This window comes from Periophthalmus magnuspinnatus, chromosome 15 (assembly GCF_009829125.3).
Source record: "Periophthalmus magnuspinnatus isolate fPerMag1 chromosome 15, fPerMag1.2.pri, whole genome shotgun sequence".
Lineage (NCBI taxonomy): Eukaryota > Metazoa > Chordata > Actinopteri > Gobiiformes > Gobiidae > Periophthalmus > Periophthalmus magnuspinnatus.
The window spans coordinates 10849768-10873163 of record NC_047140.1 but is presented as its reverse complement, the minus strand read 5'-3'; the positions used below and the strand labels follow the sequence as shown (position 1 = coordinate 10873163).

Below are 23396 nucleotides of genomic sequence, written 5' to 3'. Positions count from 1 at the left end.
TAACAAGTTTAAAAATTTGTTAGATTTATTTTACATTTGGCCCCTCGAGAGCAGCCATTTCGGTGAAAATGTGTTTGACACCCCTGCCCTAGACCAACAAGCCACAATGCTTGAAAGGTCACCTGAAGTCTGAACAACATTTGACCGATGGATATCAAGTGTGAATTCTCATTAATTGGCAATTGAATGGACTGTTTGTGGGGGTTGAATAGTTTGGAATTGGAATTGAAAATCCGCACACACTGGAAAGTTGGATTCTAGATGTGACACTAGATGATGGAACTGGCAACCTGGAGCAGTTGATAAGAGATAAGCAGACCTTGCTGCTTAGCTACCGGGCTCGTCCGGGATTTGAACCCGGGACCTCTCGCACCCAAAGTGAGAATCATACCCCTAGACCAACGAGCCACGATACAGTACCCTTCAGCTGTAGCATGACCAACCATTGACTGACTTTCCTATCGAGGTGCACGCAAATGCTTTTTGGTGTACTTTGACAAGATTGTATTCACCAAACCTTTCAGCTGGATACAACTGCTTATAGCTCAGCATTTGATAAATGGGCAAATGCTATGAGATGTTTAGTTTTAAACATAAATACCAGTCTCCTCAGAGACTGTCAAAAATTGCCATAGCCGACTATTTTTCAAGTCGTCCAGGCGGGGTATTGGGTAAAGTTTTCAACTAGCAATAATCGCGCCTCGGATAGACCTCATAGGCTACGATACTGCCACTGCGCAAAGCTAAAATTTGTTTGGAGCTAAAATGGGCTGGCCTTGGTTTTCCTCACTTCCTGGTCATGGTAGGCTAATTGTGGGCGGAGCAAACCTTTGACTAAACACTGGCTGAGAGAAGAGGGCGACTTTGAAAAATGATTGCCTATAACACTTTGAAAGTTGTTGGCAACATGCTTAATATTGAATTTCTATTTGCAGTAGGACGTTATGTGGTGGGGCCAAACAGACTCTGACAGATGTTCCATTTGTCAAGCATTAAAGCCCTCACCTGCAGCATGACTGTCAGCACAACTGACTGAGCGATATCAGGTGGGAATAATGATTTGTTGGGACGTGAATGCACTGTTCCTTGAGTTGGACGGTCTGGGATTGAAACTGAGAATCATAGACCTAGACCACAAGCCACATTTGTTTGCAAAATGCCCATTCTTGGTGGATCGTGGCAGGCTGAGAATAGTTGATGAAAACTGTAAACTCGTGCAGCTTTTAAGAGACAAACAACAATTGCCGTCCGGGATTTGAACCCAGGACCTCTCGCATGTGAAGCAAGAACCTCTAGACCACATTTGTCAAACTCAAGGCCCGCAGGCCAAATGTGGCCCTCCACATCATTTTATGTGGCCCTCGACAGGGTAAATTAAAAGGTATGATAGTCTTAAAATCTAAATTTATCAGGAGATACGCAGTTACACAGCCATATTTTTACATCTTGGCAAATGCATATGCAATATTTGTAACTTGAATAAGTAATAAATACAGAAACATTAATTAACAAGTTTAAAAATTTGTAAGATTTATTTTACATTTGGTCCTTCGAGAGCAGCTATTTCGGTGAAAATGTGTTTGACACCCCTGATATTGAATTTCTCATTCGCCCTGTGTTTTGAGGTGATACAGAGCCGCTTTGATCTACGGAGCGTGCACAATGAGATCGGAGTGCTCGTGTCTCTGTACTTTCTGGTGGTTCAGCCGCTGTTTAACCCTTTAATCTACGGACTGAAGCTGTCTAAAGTGAGAGCTCTGTGTCATCAGCTACTGCGTTCTACTGTCACCAGTGAGTTTAAATAAAGACATGTTTGCACCATTTGTGGTTTTATTTATAGATAAAGTTTGGTTTGACTGTAAATCTGCCCCAATGCATAAAGGGCATTATTCATTACTTACATTGTTATTTAAACAAGTATTCAAGTATTAGAACTTTAAATAAAGACTCTCTATAGACAACAGGTGCCAAGTTCTAGACTTGGCCACTCACTGGTACTACAGTGAAAGAATCCCTTCTGCCCAGGAAGGATTTTTCTCATAGAACTCAATGTAATCACAAACTGCTCGTGTTCAGCTGACAGGGACTAACACGGCACCTACATCTTTCAAAAACTCCAGATTTTGTGTACATTTTTACCTTTTTTCAGATCATAAACTTTTTCTCATCTTAAAAATTTTCAGTTGTCTTAAAATTAACTTTTTAATCATTAGCTTCGGCTTGCTCTGCTCCGCTCCTAGATATGCATTGAATGAGGGGCCATGTTTAGGCCATAGACTGTATATATATCAGACATAGCTAACCTGCTAACCGCTGCTTTCCAAATAGGAAGTGAACATCGGGGCACTTCCAACTTCATTCACTCTGGCTCCAATTCACTTTACGTTAGAAAATCGTTGCTCCTCTCTCTGAAACTGCTGCACTTCTTTATACAGGCTATGGTTTAGGCCCTGGGTTTGGGTCCTCCCTACACTAGGATCAGCAAAAACTAAAGTGTACCTAGTGTTAGTAACCTTTTCTGATATGCTAACATAAGCGCACAGTTATAATGAACAGAAGTGAGTCTGGTAATGATTTATGGACTTAAAACAGCACAGGGAACATCCAGACTTTTATCTGTGATGTAACAATCCTGGGAAATTATCCTCTGAGTATTCAGAGGAACATGTCTTGTGGAACAGGAATGGATGAAGTTAAATACAACTCAGATATTTTAATGAGAGAACAATGCTATAACATGATGTTATACAGACACAGTATTTTCATTCATGTCAGAAATGATAAAAATACACAGCCATATAGATTTTCCAGTGTAGGGGCTGCCACCTGCGCCATAGTCCGCACCACTTGTTTTGCCCGAAATTTTGCATGGTATACAATTAAACTTGTCTATCTAAATCACGTGGCCCGCCACGTCATTTTATGTAGCCCGCAACAAGGTAAATTAAAAAACATGACTGTCATTTTAAAATAAGTCTATGCTGCTTTAATGTGTGCACTGACCATGAGATTTTCCAAACAAACAACCGAAATATTTGCAAATAATGATCCCAAAATGTTCAGGAAGAGAAAAATTGTAGGCATGGAAGGCAGTTTCAAGAAAGGTGAAGGCCAATACAAGTTTCGCTTCAAAGAGAAAAACAGATTTTTGTGTTATGAGGCGGGGTCAGTTGTGAAAGAGTACAATCTACATCGGCATTTTGACACCAAACACAGAGCTAAGTATGCAAAAGTTAGCCTTCAAGAAAAACAACAAATTTTCCAATAATTAAAAGGCTGTAAAAGGCTGAAGCAGTGCTGAAGGTCTGTGCGCAGGTGTGCCCTGACCAGATACACACTTTAAAAAAATTCTGTTCAGTTTTAAAGTCAGTTTATCAGGGGATAATATTTGCAACTTAAATAGTAATAAATACAGAAACAGTTATTTGGTTACATTTAGTGTCAGTGAGACAAGCCGGTGACGTCATCTCACCAACTTAGAGGTCAGATCTGTCTTGAAGTGAACCAAGTGGCTGTAAAAATGCTTACATGTTTTTCAAACCTGCATCTGAATAAATGCAAGGTAGATGTATCATGGAGATAAGCATGTGGTACACCCTCCACAAAAAATTGCATGTTTGAAGGAGTGAAATACACATACATTGAATATAAATGGACATAGCTAACCTGCTAGACACTGTGCTCCAAATAGTAAGTGAGCATGGCTGCTCCTTTGGGTCAACTGACTCCAATTCACTTCACTGTGGCCCCTCTCTCGGTAACTGCTGCTGTCAGACTCAACATTTTGGTCTGAGTATTAACCTGCACTACTTTTTATTTCACTATTGAGTCTGTAACTCAAGATATGAACATTGATAACAAACAAATCAGGCACTTTCTTTCATCGAGATCGCTCCTGCTAGTGTTAGCAGCAGGTTTGATTGACAGTGCTGCTAAACGCCCACACCTCTGCTTTAGCAGGGAGCAGGTGCTTAGCAACACTCATTCAAACCTGAAAGGGACGTTGCCTTCAACAGCCTTGCTCTGGATTGGCTCTTTGGTTGTTATGATACACGCAGTTGGAACTCCAAATATACAAGTTGGCTCCAGATTCGTCTTTAACTTTCAGCCTCAATGAGCTTCATTTGGAAACGAACGTCACACTCACTTAGTCCACTTCTTTAAAATTATGGAAATAAAACATAAGTTTAAAGAGATTTAGGAGGAAATAGGAGTGAAGAAATTGTGAATTTAAAAAAGTAAGTAAGAGAAACTTTTGCGCCATCTGCTGGTTACATGTATATACTGCAGAATGAGGTGTGCTTCATTGAGCTCTATGGCAACATGTACAGTTTAGAATAGTTTAAAAAACTCTAAATATGTGAAAAGTAGTAACAGTACCCAGTTGAAATACAAAATGAGGCTGAGCTGTAATTTTCAGTTGTATGTTTGAAGACTTGAGACTGGACAAAATTTAGGCAAAAATACAACAGCAACTTGTGACCAGTTGTCAGTTATGTAGTCATTTGATCCAAAGTAAAGTGTCTGGCCCACAACAACATGGTAGGCGAGCTGTCTGTCACGCTGCCATCTGATCCGGAGCTGGGGGTTAAACTCTTGATCAATAAACCCACTTCCTGTCTCCAAACCTGACTTCACCCTCAAAAGCACATCTGACTTCTGTGGCTCAAAGTTCTGAGTTCCAAGCAGCAGCACAGAGTCGTCCCTGAGGAGTTTCATCATTGTTTATCTCATCAAACACAGTGTGACCTCAGGGACCAATCAAACGCAGAGGTCCGGTCACATGTCCACAGAGGGCCGAGGTAATGGCGTCCCATTGGACCAATCAGGGCCATAACAGGCCATTAATGAGTCCACTTCATCACGATCAAAACAAGAACATATTTAATGTTTTAATTATGTAAAAGTGAACTTTGTCCTGTCTTTGTGAAGATGGACAGATTGTCTTGTTTACATTGGTTTGGAGTGGTTTAAAAGTGTCTAAAGTGTGGGCTTGTAGTCGACTAAAGAAACTCTAAAATCTAAAGACATGAATCTGACTCAAACTGCACTCACGCGTCTACACCTGCAGGAGGCTCATGCAAAAACTACTATTTATACAGAAACATTTTTGCCTGGGATCTAAAACCCAGTTCTTCATTACTTTACAAAGATGTGGGTCTGGTCACCTGTGAATCTCCACATTTTCTAATGATTGACAGGTGGATTAACCAATCAGCGACACGTGTGGTCTGTCCGTATTGGAAATAAGAAAGCAAAAAAAAAATAAAATCACAGGGGTGAAAATCTGATCTGAAATAAACAGATCAGATTGGATGATCTCATTTGTCCAGGCTTGAGACGCAACGGAGGACGTGAGGACCAGACTGATATTAATCTGTATAAAAAAATACAGAGAGAGATCAGTCTGGATCTGCCAGACAAGAAAAAAGCCTACTAGGAAACAGTGTATTTACAACACTCTTTTTATACAATTATTATATATGTTTTAAGGCTATAAAACCCCTCACCACACACTTTATACACTTTTCTCAGACAGGCATTAACATTTCTCTCTTGTTTAATTAATTAATAGTGACTCGCGCGTATTTCACACTTCCTCTGACCGTGCCTCTTCATCCGCTGAACACATTCTGTACTGTAGAGGAGACACGGCACGGAGGAGACTGATGGACAATGGTCTACAGTCCCTCAGCCAATCAGGATGCAGAACACAATGCACGTTCATACACTGTAAAAGAAAGCATGTAAAATTACACTAAAGGTGTACACTAGAGGTGATCCGTGTTATAGCAAGGGACCACTGTATATATAGACAGCTGTACTAAAGTGGGTCGGTCCATGAAGAGGACCCTGTGGTACCTCCCAAAGCGGTCTGGTGATGGAATTATAATAACATCGGGAAGATGAACCAAAGATGGCGTCTTTTTGTTTCAACGGCCTGAAATGAGAGGCTAATACAGCAATAAGGTTTCAGGTTTGATTCCACGGTCTTTCTGTGTGGAGTTTGTCCATCAACCCAAAAAATGCACAACAGGTGAAATTCCTCCATCTAAAGTCGTCCTGATCAAGCCTAGACCAAGATCTGTAGATGGATCTGACTGCTCCTGACAGGTTTGACCCAGAGATACTGAAGGATGTCTATGGAGACAATAAAGAAGACCATAAATGGCCCATATTACTCTACTGTTGTTTCCTCACCACAAACAGACCTGGAGTTGTGTTTTGTTTCACACATGTTTAACACACAAACTCTGCATATTTAGACTGAGTTCAAACAGAAAACACTCCGCTCCACCTTGTGATGTCAACAAGTGGTAATACAGGAAGTGTTATCCACAGATCTATAATAAGAACTGGAGCTTGGGCCCAGAAAACATTCTCCCATAGAGCGCAAAGTAACAGAGGGTTATTGTACCTGACCTCTGACCTGACCATAGAGCACAATGTATTTTTGTGAATTCAATCTGCCTTGTGCACTCCTCCTTCTCACGTGCATTCCTGTTCTTGTGTACTCCTCCTTCTCACGTGCACTCCTGTTCTTGTGCACTCCTCTGAGCCATAGCATTTAAAACCCTGTGGTCTGTCTCTCGCCAAATCACACCTGACCCAGTCTCTCTCTGAAGAAGTGGGTTAATTTTTCTATCAAACTAAAGAGACGTCACATGTTTGTATTTTGAGCTGATATTGTTCCTTGTTTGACTTTGGATCAAGTATCGTGTATTCTATCTAGAGGTGTGTTTGTGTCTGTGGCTGTGAAAGAGAACAGCGTGTGAAACTGTAACTTCCTTTTCATATATATTTACTTGTTTCAGGTAGACTAAACTTTATCAGATTCATCTTTAACTGAGCAAAAGGAAATGGGTTTGATTATATTTAAAATACTTTTTATGAATTAACATTTGAATCTATATTTTTGAAGCACTTTTCATGGATCTGTTTAAATTGTTTATTGTGAATGCATCAGGCAGAAAACATTATCCGAGCAGTTTGTGTTTGACTGGTTCAGTCTCTCTTAAACCTGGTTCATTTCTGGTCAAGTTCTGGATTTATGGCCATTTTATTTCTGTTTAAAATGGCTCCTCCTCAATTTAAAGTTTAAAGCCCTAATTTTCTCAGATTATTTTTGTGATTTGTGAATTATTGACGGTAGAATCTTTGCTCTGTTCTGATCACAGACTCAGAGATCGACACAAGGAGAGCATAAATGTTTTTATATTTTATTGGATTATTTTGCTCATCTAAACCTGACCTTGTATTTTGATGGATACAGTTTAAACATATAATGGGACTGTAGGTTTGAGAAGTATAGCTTTTGGATGGTTTGATCAGATTAGGACATGCTACCAGTCGCTGATGTTACAAAAGCAGCACGAAGTGAAGCTGGGATAAAAAAGTAACTCATTTAAGTGAAGCCTGGGGTTTTCTCACATGTGACAGTGGCGTCTGTGTCCTGCAGGTGGCAGCACTGTGCATCAGACTAAGGGCCAAAGACTACAATGTTTTATAGTTTGAGATGAAATGGTCTTTGATTATTGTCATATTTAAAGTGTTATGTCAGGTGGGACGACTCATTTTAATAAAACACTTTAGATAATTATATTTAAGATAAAAAAAAAAATACAATTCCTTTTACAAGTTCAGCCATTTTAAAGGTTACACATTTTACTTCCAGGTTGTAAATCACGACATAGCACTGAGGACTTCCATAGCTGTTATCAAGCAACCATGCAGTACACTGGGCTAAAATGACTGTAACGTCAGAGATTCCTCAGTGACAAATAAAAATATTTTTAAAAATTTTAAATTGGAAAAAAAAAAAGTTCAATCTCTCAGTGTGATGTCATCAGTGTGGGACTCTCTACTTACTGTACATTTTTTGGCAAACTGCTTCTTGACTTGTGTAAAACTATAATTTTATCCTCAAGATTAAGTAAAGATAAGAGAACCACCCAAACCTCACACTCTCTTTAAGGGGACAGACGGCTGTTGTACACTCTGACCTTAATCATGCGAGGGCCGTCCCCATTCCGGCGCCATAACTCGACTCCAGTGGCGTCCTTCGTCCTCTCTGCGTACTCTCACCCCGGCTCTCTGCGCTGGCTCTTCTTCTGTGTTCTGCTAATGCTCTATGCTCTCATAGTGTTCTCCAACCTTCTCCTCATCGTCGTCATCGCTCTGAACCGCAGCCTCCATGAGCCCATGTACGTGTTCCTCTGCAGCTTGTTTCTAAACGAACTCTACGGCAGTGCAGTGCTCTTCCCCTTCCTCCTGGTCCACATCCTACGGGACACGCACGTTGTTCCCGCTCCCTTTTGCTTTTTCCAGATTTACGTCATACACGGATACGGGACGGTGGAGTTCTTCACGTTAGCTAGCATGTCGTACGACCGCTACGTGGCCATTTGCCATCCACTTCACTATAAATCTCTCATGAGCCGGAAAAAGATAGCCGCCCTCATTTTGTTTCCGTGGACGTATGCTTTAGTTGTAAAGGTAATTATGGTCGGGATGAGCTCATCTTTGGAACTTTGCGGTAACGTGATTGACAAAGTTTACTGTGATAATTACCCCATAGTGAGACAGGCCTGTTACGACACCTCCATCATAAACATATACGGCATCGTGGGGACGTTTAACACCATCGTTTTCCCATTCGTCACCATTTTGTACACGTATGGCCGCATACTCCGAGTGTGTCGCAGCGCCCCAGGGCAGACGTGGCACCGAGCCGTTCACACCTGTGGGCCTCACCTGGCCTCACTGCTAAATTTCACTGTGGCCTCATTCTTTGAGGTCCTTCAGGGACGGTTTAACATGAGCTACCTCCCAAATGCCCTACGCATCCTCCTGTCGCTCTACTTCCTCCTGTGTCAGCCGCTCTTCAACCCGTTAATCTACGGGTTAGTTTTGACCAAAATACGACTCGTCTGTAAACACTTACTCTTCAGATATGTACAGAAAGGCCAATGATGGACAAGCAGAAACCAAAATGTCCTCCAAAGTTAGTTAAATCAGCCCCATTGTGCCTGTAAGGTATTTTCTAGCAGTGTGCTACGTAAAACTGATATCTTGATTTACTAATGCTAAGGTAAATACCATGTGCCCACTAGTGGATGTGGAATGCATAGCATCTCACAGAGAAGCTATGCTGACCAGCGTTGGAGCTTACAAGGACGTGTGGACAATATACAAAGGCCACATCATCTTATCTCCCTCTTACTAAGGAAAGTGTGACTCCCACTCTGAGAGTGTCATAAAACATTCACCTTGTTCGACTTTGCTTAAAGTTTCTTAATGTGTAGCACCATGCAGACCAGAAGAGGACCCCCCTCACACACACACACTGGGAGACTCTATAAAAGCTGTCAACATGCACATTCCAGGACTCTCCACCTATCCTTTCCGGAGAGTCCGTTGCTTCATTGTTCACTTTACCTGTGTGGAACTCATTAAACCTTCTGACTTTATGTTTCAGTCTCTTGGTCCTCTTTGACGCTTACACCAGAAACGAACATTCTTACATGTCTGTGTGTTCTCTATAGTTATAATCTCTGACACTCGTGAACCATTATGTTATAATTTGCACATTTTAAATCACAATATTCATCTAAAACGGACTTAATAATGCAACTCCCAATGGGAGCTGATGTCACCGTAAATGGCGCATGCTGTTGGCGCCCCCTATGGATAGCTGCACATCACTAGTGAGCAGCCCATTTTTTTCATGTTGTCATGATCCGCACTGTCCACTCCTGGTTTTCCTCCCTGTGTGCTCTTCCCCCTCCCTCACCTGCTTGTACCTGGAGCTGGGCGGAGCTCTCGGCTCCTCCCGCGCACACCTGCTCCCCATCTGGCTAATCACCACACCTGCCGTGGATAAGAGGAGATGGGGGAAGACACTCAGGGCGTGATCGTCTGCATGGCCTCACCCTGTCTGCGTCGTGTCCCTGCATTCCTGTCGTCCCTGCATTCCTGTCTGTTCCTGCGTTCCGTGTTCCTGTTGTGTTCCGGCCCTGGATGTCTCCTGCCTGCTCTGCCCTACGCCCGTCTGGTCTGCCTGTCGTCCTGTGGTCCCTTCATGTCCCTGGTCCCTGTGTTCCTGCTCACCTGCTCACCTGCTCACCTCCGGATCACCCGCTGTTTGTACTTGTCCTATTCTTACAATAAATCCTGTAAATGATGATCTCCCCAACCATGGACCAAGCGGACTCGGGGTTCATTGGACAAGACTACCAGCCCACCCTGCTCACCTGTCTGTCTCCGGTTCACGGGCCTGTTCCCCATTTGCTGTCCTGTACCAACCGGTCCACTCCCAACCTGTCTGCTCCTCACCCGGACCGTTGTAGCTCCGCTGGACACCGTTTCCCGTCCAGGGACCTCCTCGTGTCTTCTGAACCTTGCCTGGACTGTGGTAGCTCCGCTGGACACCGTTTCCCATCCAGGGACCTCCTCGGGTCATCTGAACCTTGCCTGGACCTTTGTAGCTCCTCTGGACACCGTTTCCCGTCCAGGGACCTCCTCGGGTCATCTGCCCCTCAACAGGAAAGTCGCAGCTCCGCTGGACATCATTCTCCGTCCAGGGACCTCTTCATGTCCTCTGCCCCCTCGGTGGGACCCTCGCAGCTCTGCTGGACTCAGCTTTCCGTCCAGGGACCTCGTTGTGTCGTCCGCCCGTTTGCCGGACCGTTGTTGCCCCACTGGACAGTCTACTGGCCCGCACCAGTGACATTTTTGCCCTCCGTCCGGCTCCCCTCCGCCCACCCGTATCAATTTTTGGGGCACCAGGAGGTGGCCCTTGGGGGGGGGTACTGTCATGAACCGCACTGTCCGCTCCTGGTTTTCCTCCCTGTGTGCTCTTCCCCCTCCCTCACCTGCTTGTACCTGGAGCTGGGCGGAGCTCTCGGCTCCTCCCGCGCACACCTGCTCCCCATCTGGCTAATCACCACACCTGCCGTGGATAAGAGGAGATGGGGGAAGACACTCAGGGCGTGATCGTCTGCATGGCCTCACCCTGTCTGCGTCGTGTCACTGCATTCCTGTCGTCCCTGCATTCCTGTCTGTTCCTGCGTTCCTGTTGTGTTCCGGCCCTGGATGTCTCCTGCCTGCTCTGCCCTATGCCCGTCTGGTCTGCCTGTCGTCCTGTGGTCCCTTCATGTCCCCGGTCCCTGTGTTCCTGCTCACCTGCTCACCTGCTCACCTGCTCACCTCCGGATCACCCGCTGTTTGTACTTGTCCTATTCTTACAATAAATCCTGTAAATATTCCCCGAGTCTGCATCCTTTGGTCCGCTACACTCACCCGTTACGACACATGTTTACCAAAATGACTACACGACGCTGCCGAATCCCACGAGTATCACTGATTAAGAAAATAAAACTGGAGAGAGACAAGCGTATGTCACAGTGGCGTGTACCAGGGAGCTGAAAATGGGGGTAAATTGACAAAATGGTGTCTTGAAAATAAGAGATTAAAGATTACTCAAACATGAATCACTCCAAATACAACTTCAGGTAAATAAACGGCGAGGAGAATCAACTATAACATAGTTAAAAGCTCTGATTAGCTGGAGGCTAATCCACTCTGGAAACTAATGTCCACAAGACTTACAATCTTATTTAATCTTATTTGTTTTTTATTATCATTGTGGGATCAGTATCGAGAATTGACGTTTTAGTATCATGACTCCTCTAATTGTAAATATTGAAAACAGTGTTTGTCTGGAGCTGTTTCACAAGAAGTGGAATAATCTCCTGGTAATCCTCCTGGTCCTCCTCCTGATCCCCCTCTCAGTCCTCCTCCTGGGCCTCCTCCTGATCTCCCTCTCAGTCCTCCTCCTGGTCCTCCTCCTGATCCCCCTCTCAGTCCTCCTCCTGGGCCTCCTCCTGATCCCCCTCTCAGTCCTCCTCCTGGGCCTCCTCCTGATCCCCCTCTCAGTCCTCCTCTTGATCCCCCTCTCGGTCCTCCTCCTGGTCCTCCTCCTGATCCCCCTTTCAGTCCTCCTCCTGGTCCTCCTCCTGGTTCCCCTCTCTCTCCTCCTCCTGGTCCTCCGCCTGATCCCTCTCTCAGTCCTCCTCCTGATCCCCCTCTCAGTCCTCCTCCTGATTCCCCTCTCAGTCCTTCTCCTGGTCCTCCTATTGATCCCCCTCTCGGTCCTCCTCCTGATACCCCTCTCGGTCCTCCTCCTGGTCCTCCTCCTGATCCCCCTCTCAGTCCTTCTCCTGGTCCTCCTATTGATCCCCCTCTCGGTCCTCCTCCTGATCCCCCTCTCGGTCCTCCTCCTGGTCCTCCTCCTGATCCCCCTCTCAGTCCTCCTCCTGATCCCCCTCTCAGTCCTCCTCCTGACCCCCCTCTCAGTCCTCCTCCTGGTCCCCCTCTCGCTCCTCCTCCTGGTCCTCCTCCTGGTTCCCCTCTCGCTCCTCCTCCTGGTCCTCCTCCTGGTTCCCCTCTCGCTCCTACTCCTGTGCCTCCTCCTGGTCCCCTTCCTGGTCCTCCCCCTGATCCTCCCCCTGGTTCCTGGTTCCTCCTTCAAGTTGAACCTTTAAAACACACTGTCTGTGTGTCATCTGCACAAATCAACTATCGGTGATGTGGCGTTCATGAACGAGTCGGCTCTTTTGAATGGCTCCTTAACGTGAACAGACTGAATCAGATCTCGTTTTTTAAAAGAACTGAATCTTTTCATTTCAGATTTGAATGGATTTTTACCCTGATTAAGACTGAACGAACACAAGAATCAGAACAGAAGCAGAACAGTTTGGTTTTCATTATTATTGTTATGTTGTTATTTACATTATTATTATAGTGAAACAGATCATTTTAATGTATTTTGTTTGTTTGTTTGTTTGTTGAAGGGTAAATTCACTCCCACTCTCAGTTTGAAACATTTTAACACATCTGAGCCCTGGTCGTTTCTCTGTGATCAGGCTTCTGTCATACACATAAATGGAAGAAGAGCCAGTGTTTTGAACGGCTCTTTGAAATGAACCGATCCAAAATATTTGGATCCCATAAAAGAGCCGAAAGTCCCATCTTTAAAAACTGCACTCTTCAAGATGAGGACTTTGAAAGAAACATTTGAACCAGACCTCACTTTTATTTAAAACTCGACTCCTGGACACTTTAAAAGTCAATGTGCTTTTTTAAAATGCTCTTTTAAAAAAAAAAAAAGTTCATTTTTGTGTTGTTTAATTTTTGGATTCTTCAAACTAATTCAGCTGTGGATTTTTGCGTTTCTCAGATTTCTGAAACTAGTTTCTTTTTTAGTATAAACTCTACTGTAATAGAAGGACTTGTTTTAATGAAGCATGATTTTGAACGTTCCATTTAACATCAAATTCATTTATTTAAAACAGACGACATTTCTGCATTTATAGAGCAGAATAGTGTAAAAGATATACATACAGTCTATGTGTGGAGCTGGCTTTGAAAAATATTTAATTCAAACTGAGATGAGTCAAATGTGACTTCAGCATCTGGGTTTGATTCTGTTAAACTCAATGTTATTACTAATACCATTTTTGTTTAGAACTTGGTTTGGCTTTTGCTTTAGACCTGGTTTAGACCTGCTTTAAACCTGGTTTAGACCTGGTTTAGACCTGGTTTAGACCTGGTTTAGACCTGCTTTAAACCTGGTTTAGACCTGGTTTAGACCTGGTTTAGACCTGGTTTAGACCTGCTTTAAACCTGGTTTAGACCTGGTTTAGTCCTGGTTTAGACCTGGTTTAGTCCTGGTTTAGACCTGGTTTAGACCTGGTTTAGACCTGGTTTAGACCTGGTTTAGACCTGCTTTAAACCTGGTTTAGACCTGGTTTAGACCTGGTTTAGACCTGGTTTAGTCCTGGTTTAGACCTGGTTTAGACCTGGTTTAGACCTGGTTTAGACCTGGTTTAGACCTGGTTTAGTCCTGGTGTAGTCCCGGTTTAGACCTGGTTTAGTCCCGGTTTAGACCTGGTTTTGTCCTAGATTTGTAAGGTATATTTTTTCCTCGGATTGGCACTTGTTTAGTCATCTTTTTAAGTCCATGAAAATGTAAGAATTCTTTTTCTGAAGCTTTTTTGAGGTCAGAGCTGTAGGACAGGGGAGCTGTAGGACAGGGGAGCTGTAGGACAGGGGAGCTGTAACACAGGGGAGCTGTAGGACAGGGGAGCTGTAGGACAGGGGAGCTGTAGGACAGGGGAGCTGTAGGGCAGGGGAGCTGTAGGACAGGGTCTGGGCAGAACTGTAATGAGGGCAAAATGCTGCAGTCCACCCAACGAGGAGATGAACCAAGGACAGGAAAAAACCTGTACAGATGTGTTGGGTTTTAATTTTAGAGTTTGATGTAAAAATCTGACAGTTTGAAAGTCAAAAGAGATTCATAATTTATAAATGTTGAACTCATGTGTTTGATTTAGTAGAGACTGGCCTCACAAACTTCATATGTGGAGGCTTCAACCATACGCCACCCAAGTCTGTTCTGATCTTACGACCTGTTAAAATTATTGTTGTCACAGACCACTCCTCTGACTAGACCTGTCACACAATCACTACATTACCTCAGTCAATATTTATCGTGTTTATTTACAAAAATTAGGAGATTTTAGCCATTTTTATGTGACGTGATGAGACTTGAGATGCAGAGGGGAGAATAACTAACTTCTTTTTCATTGGGTCATTCTGTTACAGTTCAGTCCTTTTAATGAGACTAGATTTAAATGGGTTCACTGTGATTCTCCTGTTTTGTGTCAGCAGCGTGAAGTAGTTTCCATAATATCATTTATTTCTCTGTTGCAATATATCGTGGTTCAAGCTTTATTATTGTGACAGGCCTCTGACCTTAATCATGCGAGGGCCGTCCCCATTCCGGCGCCATAACTCGACTCCAGTGGCGTCCTTCGTCCTCTCTGCGTACTCTCACCCTGGCTCTCTGCACTGGCTCTTCTTCTGTGTTCTGCTAACGCTCTATGCTCTCATAGTGTTCTCCAACCTTCTCCTCATCCTCGTCATCGCTCTGAACCGCAGCCTCCACGAGCCCATGTACGTGTTCCTCTGCAGCTTGTTTCTAAACGAACTCTACGGCAGCGCAGTGCTCTTCCCCTTCCTCCTGGTCCACATCCTACGGGACACGCACGTTGTTCCCGCTCCCTTTTGCTTTTTCCAGATTTACGTCATATACGGATACGCGACGGTGGAGTTCTTCACGTTAGCTAGCATGTCGTACGACCGCTACGTGGCCATTTGCCATCCACTTCACTATAAATCTCTCATGACCCGGAAAAAGATAGCCGCCCTCATTTTGTTTCCGTGGACGTATGCTTTGTTAATGATGGGCGTAATGATCAGTTTGAGCTCATCTTTGGAACTTTGCGGTAACGTGATTGACAAAGTTTACTGTGATAATTACCCCATAGTGAGACAGGCCTGTTACGACACCTCCATCATAAACATATACGGCATCGTGGTGACGTTTAATGTGATCGTTTTCCCATTCGTCACCATTTTGTACACGTACGGCCGCATACTCCGAGTGTGTCGCAGCGCCCCAGGCCAGACGTGGCACCGAGCCGTTCACACCTGTGGGCCTCACCTGGCCTCACTGCTAAATTTCACTGTGGCCTCATTCTTTGAGGTCCTTCAGGGACGGTTTAACATGAGCTACCTCCCAAATGCCCTACGCATCTTCCTGTCGCTCTACTTCCTCCTGTGTCAGCCGCTCTTCAACCCATTAATCTACGGGTTAGTTTTGACCAAAATACGACTCGTTTGTAAACACTTACTCTTCAGATATGTACAGAAAGGCCAATGATGGACAAGCAGAAACCAAAATGTCCTCCAAAGTTAGTTAAATCAGCCCCATTGTGCCTGTAAGGTATTTTCTAGCAGTGTGCTACATAAAACTGATATCTTGATTTACTAATGCTAAGGTAAATACCATGTGCCCACTAGTGGATGTTGTAAGGTATTTTTTAAAAATGTAATACTACCCCCAGATGCCTGTAGCCCTACTCACCAAAGACCCCCACCCTGAGAGGGTCGTAAAGCAATCTACAGCACTGGGGCCAAGAAGATAACACCTAGGACCAGGGCCACTTCTTATCTGTGGCGCTGTTCACCAAGGACTGAGTGCCCCCCATCCTGTGAGGGTCATAAAACAATGAGATTGATTGACTTAAAAACGCACATTCAGGGATTTTGCCAAAAAGGTTTTTAATGTGTAACCACATGTTGCTGAGAGGAAGACCCGCCTCACACACTGGGAGGCCTATAAAAGCTGGAAACACAAACATCTCAGGACTCTCTTCCTATCCTTTCCTGAGAGTCCGGTGCTTCATTGTTAACTTTACCTGTGATGAACTCATTAAACCCTTCTGACTTATATTTCAGTCTCTTAGTCTTCTTTGATGCTTGCATCAGAAACGAACATTTCTTACAACTTTGGTGACCCTGACGTGATGGTGTAAAGTGCTCTGGAGGACCTTTGGGCATATCGAGGTGAAGTTTGATGACTGTGTCGGTGACAACCAGGGGCCCCAAAATAAGGTAAACAGAAAACCGTTTTAATAAAATTTCTGCATAGTTTAGTTTATCCTTTATTAGGGTTGTCACTGTCACATGAATCTGTAATTCTCTGTAATTTAGAATATAATTGGGTGGGCTATCTAGTCCAGTTTGTTCTTTCACATGTAAAGTTGCATGAAGCACATTTACTAACACATAGGGACAGATCAATGACCCGGTATTAGAAATCCTGGTCCAGGACCAGGTGGCGCTAGGCCCGGTTAAGAGACTGCCAGCAGACCAGGTTCTATTGGACAGCCAGGGCTGGGCCCTGAGGGCAACTAGTTAAATTCTTAATCAAATTACCTCTTGGAATAGAATCTGACGAGAGTCTATTGAACGTAGTCACTGCTAAGAAACGAACTTGCCCTTATAACCAAGACGGCTGGGACCGTGTTAGGGGGAAAATCCTGGTCCGGGACCAGGTGGCATTAAGCCCGGTCGACTGACAATAGACTAGGTTCTGTTGTTGGCCAGAGTTGGACTCTGAGGGTGTAGAGCGCCCTATGACCAAGATACGGTTGGACCGTGTGTGGGGTGTGGAGCCCTGGGTCCGGGACCCACTCAGCTGAGCACTATTGAATAAACTGGTCAGCATGAAGAAAAACACAACAAGGCCAAGCGTGCCGTGGCTCGGGCGGTCACAGAGGCAAAAACTCGGGATTGGGAGGAGTTCGGGGAGGCCATGGAGGAGGACTATCGGACAGCCTCAAAGAGATTCTGGCAAACCGTCCGACGCCTCAGGAGGGGGAAGCAGTGCTTCACCAACACCGTTTACAGTGCGGGTGGAGAGCTGCTGACCTCGACTGGGGATGTTGTCGGGCGGTGGAAGGAATACTTTGAGGATCTCCTCAATCCCACTGTCACATCTTCCGAGGAGGAAGCAGAAACTGGGGACCCGGAGGCGGACTCGTCCATCACTCTGGCTGAAGTCACTGAGGTGGTTGGCAAGCTCCTCGGTGGCAAGGCTCCGGGGGTGGACGAGATCCGTCCTGAGTACCTCAAGTCTCTGGATGTTGTGGGGCTGTCTTGGCTGACACGTCTCTGCAACATCGTGTGGCGGTCGGGGATGGTACCTGTGGAATGGCAGACCGGGGTGGTGGTCCCTCTGTATAAGAAGGGGGACCGGAGGGTGTGTTCCAATTACAGGGGAATCCCACTCCTCAGCCTTCCCGGTAAGGTCTATTCCAGGTTACTGGAGAGGAGAATCCGACCGATAGTCGAACCTCAGATTCAGGAGGAGCAGTGTGGTTTTCGTCCTTGTCGTGGAACACTGGACCAGCTCTATACTCTCCATCGGGTCCTCGAGGGCTCATGGGAGTATGCCCAACCAGTCCACATGTGTTTTGTGGATCTGGAGAAGGCATTCGACTGGGCTGTCCGGTCCCTGTATGACCGGAGCAGGAGCTGTGTTCGCATTGCCGGCAGTAAGTCAGACCTGTTCCCGGTGCATGTTGGACTCCGCCAGGGCTGCCCTTTGTCACCGGTTCTGTTAATTATATTTATGGACAGAATTTCTAGGCGCAGCCAGGGGCCGGAGGGGGTCTGGTTTGGGAACCACAGGATTTCATCTCTGCTGTTTGCAGATGATGTTGTCCTGATGGCTTCCTCGAGCCAGGACCTGCAGCAGGCACTGGGGCGGTTTGCAGCCGAGTGTGAAGTGGCTGGGATGAGAATCAGCTCCTCCAAATCCGAGGCCATGGTTCTCGACCGGAAAAAGGTGGTTTGCCCTCTCCGGGTGGGTGGTGAGTCTCTGCCCCAAGTGGAGGAGTTCAAGTATCTCGGGGTCTTGTTCATGAGTGAGGGAAGGATGGAGCGTGAGATTGACAGGCAGATCGGTGCAGCGTCTGCAGTGATGCGGTCGCTGTATCGGTCCGTTGTGGTAAAGAAGGAGCTGAGCCCAAAGGCGAAGCTCTCGATTTACCGGTCAATCTACGTTCCTACCCTCACCTATGGTCATGAGCTCTGGGTAATGACCGAAAGGACAAGGTCGCGGATACAAGCGGCTGAAATGGGTTTCCTCCGCAGAGTGGCCGGGCGCACCCTTAGGGATAGGGTGAGGAGCTCGGTCACACAGGAGGAGTTCGGAGTAGAGCCGCTACTCCTACACGTTGAGAGGAGCCAGCTGAGGTGGCTCGGGCATCTGCTCAGGATGCCTCCTGAACGCCTCCCTAGGGAGGTGTTCTGAGCATGTCCCACCGGGAGGAGGCCCCGGGGAAGACCCAGGACACGCTGGAGGGACTATGTCTCTCGGCTGGCCTGGGAACGCCTTGGGGTCCCACCGGAGGAGCTGGAGGACGTGTCCGGGGTGAGGGAAGTCTGGGAGTCCCTGCTTAGACTGCTGCCCCCGCGACCCGGCCCCGGATAAGCGGAAGAAAATGGATGGATGGATGGATGGATAAAACTGAAAGGGAAACGACCTTAGATAAGAAGGGGGAAGATGCATTTCTCCCTCCTCCTTATACTGACCTTTCACCTTATAGTAAGGCCCATAAATTACTAACTCAAGCTACTAATTCACAAACTTGGGCTGTTACACCCTCAACACTGATAAAAACTAATGAATCTAACACCACAACACTACAATGTCCATTGGTATTAGTTAAAGCAGGATTAGTAGACATAGTAGAAGAACCTACAACAATTGAAGCTATTAAAGTAGTAAACACAATGCTTGATTATAATATGGAAGCAATCAGTGATAACAGTGCAGGAGGAGCAACATCTATGACAGGGCAACTGATTGACCCAGATGATGTTAAAACACTGAAATTTGTTAATGTGAAGGGCATGAATCAATAAGAAAAACAATACAATTTGGAAGTGATGATAAGCACTCTCAAAGTTCTACACTAGAAGAGGTTTCTAGTAAAATAAAAACAAAAATAGATAAACCATTGTATGAGACTTCGTTTACAACTGATGTTAAACCTAAATCTACAAGGCCAAAAGGTTTACATATTAGTGATATACCAAACACAGGTTATGATAGAGTTCCAACTGACCTTTTGACCCCTCCTACATGGGTCAGGCATGAAAGATCACCATACTCTCAGTAGCCTGCACTCCCTGAACAGTGTACTCATCAGAAGTATGCATATAAAAAGAAAGAGCAGTATGTTTTAAACTCATCTGACAGTAATGATTTATTTGAGCATTCACATAAACTTTAGAAGAATTGTTTAATTAGATCATGCTGAAATTTAAGTAAACAATTCAAACCATGTCTTTATAATTATTGAAAGTCCCTCACTTTAACTTTAGGATATTGTAAATATAGATACAGATTTCTTATGCAAACTGTTTACACATTTTTTAGATGAAAATGAACAACTTGTCCATACAAGTTGGAATAGACTTTGAATATATTTTAGTTTTGACTGAAGTGGATTTGAGATGGGTCTTTGGCCTGTTGTGTCTGGGTGGGCGTGGTCTGAGTGCAGTGGCTCTCTAGGTGCATCACTCCAGCTCTGAACTGAAAGGTCACATGACCTGGACTGGCTCTGCTCTGCTATTGTCTAAAGACTGTCTAAACATGGCTGCTGCGTCACTGAGAAACATGAACTGAACTAAAACCAAAGAAAGTCCTGCTGGCTCTGAAACTCATCTGTGGACTGGGCTCCTCCACTACTGGTCACATGACAAATGAATGAACTGAATCAAAAGCTTCAAGTGCTCTGCTGCTCCTCTAAAGGCACCGTAAAAATGTCTCTGCTGCTGCGTTTGGGCTGTGTTTGCCTGGGCACTCATGACTGGAGTCTGTTCTCAGATCCACACAGTCAAATATTTTGTTTTTAACCCAGTTACAAAATTTAGAAGTGTATTCATTTATTTGAAACAGTTTTGCTCCATTCCTGAAAATAATCATTTACCAATATAACATTATTTAGGCTATTTCTTTTCATTGTACATTAGAGCTGTTGCACTGGGGCTTCTACATAATGCATATGCAACATATTTGAAACGACATTCAGAAACAGTATACTTATACACGTGCACCACAAGGTTTTGTGCACTCTCCGGGGTATTTTAATCAGGCTTTGAAAAGAGACCTTACCGACCTTTTGCTTCCAAGTGGTACAGTTCTTATACAATATGTAGATGACATCCTCATAGCCTCCCCTAATGAACAGGACATTCTCACTGCAACCCACTCCACTCTTTCACGATTGGCTGAAAAGGGGTATAAAGTTAGTAAATCAAAATTACAATTTGGAAGGCGAAGGGTTGTATTTCTTGGGAGATCAATTTCAGGCTCATCTTCCTCAGTTTCAAACCAACATCGATCTACCATACTCCACCACCCTAAACCTAAAATAGTAAAAGACATGTTATCATTTTTAGGTTTAACAGGCTTCAGTAAGAACTATTTACCTGAATATGTCAACCACACAGCCCCATTAAGAGCACTGATAACTGAGGCAGGACCAACTAACCTTACTGCTCAATTAAACTGGAATATTGAGGCAGAGGAAGCATTTATTTCCTTAAAACAACAAATGGCACATTCATGTGACTTGGCTGTACCAGATTATACCATACCTTTTCACCTAGATGTGTATGAGAAAAATGGAGTTGGCAATGCAATACTTTATCAGAAAAAGGGGGACGGTGTGGCAGGTCAATGTAAAGTGCTTATGTATCATAGTGTTAAATTAGACAATATAGAAAAAGGACATCCAACATGCCCACAACATGTAGCAGCTATATCTATGGCCATAATTAAAACAGCACACATAGTGAAATGTCATCCTCTAATCATACATACACAACATGGAGTAGCAGCCTACTTACAATCAGTAGCTTTTACACTCTCAGAACGACGCACAGAAAAAATCAAACAAATACTAGATCAGCCACATATTACATTTGAAGGCACAACCATTGATATGGCAAATGATCTAGGGACAGGGACACCGCACAACTGCGCTGACAGCACGGCTAGACATGACTCTAGTACCAACATTGTATGCAGAACCCACAACTAATGCTGTTTTGTGATGGATGTAGCTATAGAGATAACACAGGGAAAATTAGAACATCATATGCAATAGTGAAAGCTACTGGACAAAAGTTTGAAATCATGGAAGCTAAAGAGATACTTATGCCAGGGGCTTCAGCACAATTAGCAGAAGTAATAGCTTTAACCAGAGCATTGCAATTGGCTAAAGATCAAACAGCAAATATATATTCTGATTCTGCTTATGTAACGCATGCGATACACATTGATGCCCCTCATTTAATGCGTAAGGGATTCATAACCAGTACTGGACAACCTATTAAACATCTCAAAGAAATGACTGAATTGATAGAAGCTGTTAAATTCCCATCTGAAGTAGCTGTATTAAAATGCAAGGGCCATGCAGAAAGAACAACACTTATAGCTAGAGGGAATGAAGCAGCAGATGCAGCAGCAAAAAAGGCAGCAGGTTATAAGGGACCTCCAAGTAAAAAGTATATGTGTGTGCAGATGGATGAAGAGAAAGATTCAGTGAAGTTGATAGAGCAGGATATTATTGACTTACAGACTCACGCAGGACCGTATGAACATAGTGTTTGGACTGACAAGGGTGCGAAGAAGGACAAAAAAGGACTTTGGCGCTATCATGGCGGATGTTTAGTTGCACCTAACTCTTTCTCAAGATGGGTCGAAGTTACCCCAGTAAGGAGAGAGACAGCTAATTCAGTCATTAAGTGGCTGACAAGAGAATTTGTTCCTAGGTATGGGTTTCCCCGTACCATCAGATCTGATAATGGCACACACTTTTCTAACAAAAATATGACAGCAGTGTGTGAATATTTTGGAATAAAACATTTTGGAACAGACTTTCACCCACAATCCCAGGGCCTGGTTGAAAGAGAAAATCGCACATTGAAAAGCAATCTAGCTAAAATCATGAACTCCACCAAAATGACGTGGCTGGATGCCTTGCCATTAGCGCTGATGGCAATGCGATCCACACCACATAAACATCTCAATCTCTCTCCACATGAGATCTTAACTGGGAGAAGGATGGACACTCCTCTCCAACCTGATGTGTGTGTACCTAGAAATGACCAAGACCATGAAATCTCTGATTATTACAAAGCATTAACAAATTTAAGTTTAGTTCTTTCCCAACAGATCCTGAACCTGGAGACCTCGTCTGAGTCAACTTTGGAAGACCCAATCAAACCTGGTGATTGGGTACTGGTAAAAAGTATTAAACCTAATTGGACTGAACCCAAATTTGTAGGTCCTTACAAGGTACTTAACAGTCGCTCAAGGGCTATTAGAATCGAAATTTTTTTTTGACAAAGCCCACAAAAGCAAAGTGAGCCACTGGATTCACATTACTCATTGCGTCAGAGCTCAACCTCCTGAACGCACTCTGAAACAAATTAGAACTGATTTGGCCGAACTTGATTCTTCTTAATTATGACTGTGACATTGTATGAGTACTCTCAAAGAGATACTACATTAATTGTAATGTGGATGCTGCATAATTTCTTTTTTTTTTTTTCCTTTACATGTTCCTATGAAATAATCACACAATAACAACACTAACAACTAATCAATAACAGTTTTGGGCTTCACAAAATGTTTATTTCAGCAACAGTAATTTGACTGTTCTCTTGCAGCAGGAGAGAACGAAGCCAAAATTGACACATGTATATATAAATATATAAATGTGTCAAAGGGGGGATATTACAAATTTAATTTTAATTTTCAAAACTGGATTGTGTGGAAAAAAGGTGTTATCATTTAGGGAATGTTCCATTAACTATAAGATTGCTAACCAAGTTGCTGCAGGTTTCAAATCTATTCTTTGTTGGTTGTTGGTTGGTTGGTGTACCATTAATAAAAATGTAGATAG

The 23396-nt window shown here is 44.2% G+C and overlaps 2 protein-coding genes and 2 non-coding genes across 4 annotated transcripts; 2 read left to right on the top strand and 2 right to left on the bottom strand.

Annotated features, from left to right (window-relative positions):
- Positions 1 to 336: 336 nt before the first annotated feature.
- trnap-ugg (transfer RNA proline (anticodon UGG)) lies at positions 337 to 408 on the bottom strand. The gene has a single exon. It is a non-coding gene; the product is annotated as a tRNA-Pro (tRNA).
- Positions 409 to 604: 196 nt separating this feature from the next.
- LOC117383055 (U4 spliceosomal RNA) lies at positions 605 to 745 on the bottom strand. The gene has a single exon (XR_004542373.1). It is a non-coding gene; the product is annotated as a U4 spliceosomal RNA (small nuclear RNA).
- A 7265-nt stretch (positions 746 to 8010) lies between these two features.
- On the top strand, positions 8011 to 8973 carry LOC117382926 (olfactory receptor 10A3-like). Its single transcript, XM_033980168.1, has one exon. It carries the CDS (start codon positions 8011 to 8013, stop codon positions 8971 to 8973), a length of 963 nt encoding a protein of 320 aa, XP_033836059.1.
- Positions 8974 to 14824: 5851 nt separating this feature from the next.
- On the top strand, positions 14825 to 15787 carry LOC117382925 (olfactory receptor 10A6-like). Its single transcript, XM_033980167.1, has one exon. It carries the CDS (start codon positions 14825 to 14827, stop codon positions 15785 to 15787), a length of 963 nt encoding a protein of 320 aa, XP_033836058.1.
- Positions 15788 to 23396: the final 7609 nt, after the last annotated feature.

Bases quoted from the DNA above. Each gene is read 5' to 3' on its own strand.
- LOC117382926 (XM_033980168.1), top strand. From the start codon at position 8,011: ATGCGAGGGCCGTCCCCATTCCGGCGCCATAACTCGACTCCAGTGGCG.
- LOC117382925 (XM_033980167.1), top strand. From the start codon at position 14,825: ATGCGAGGGCCGTCCCCATTCCGGCGCCATAACTCGACTCCAGTGGCG.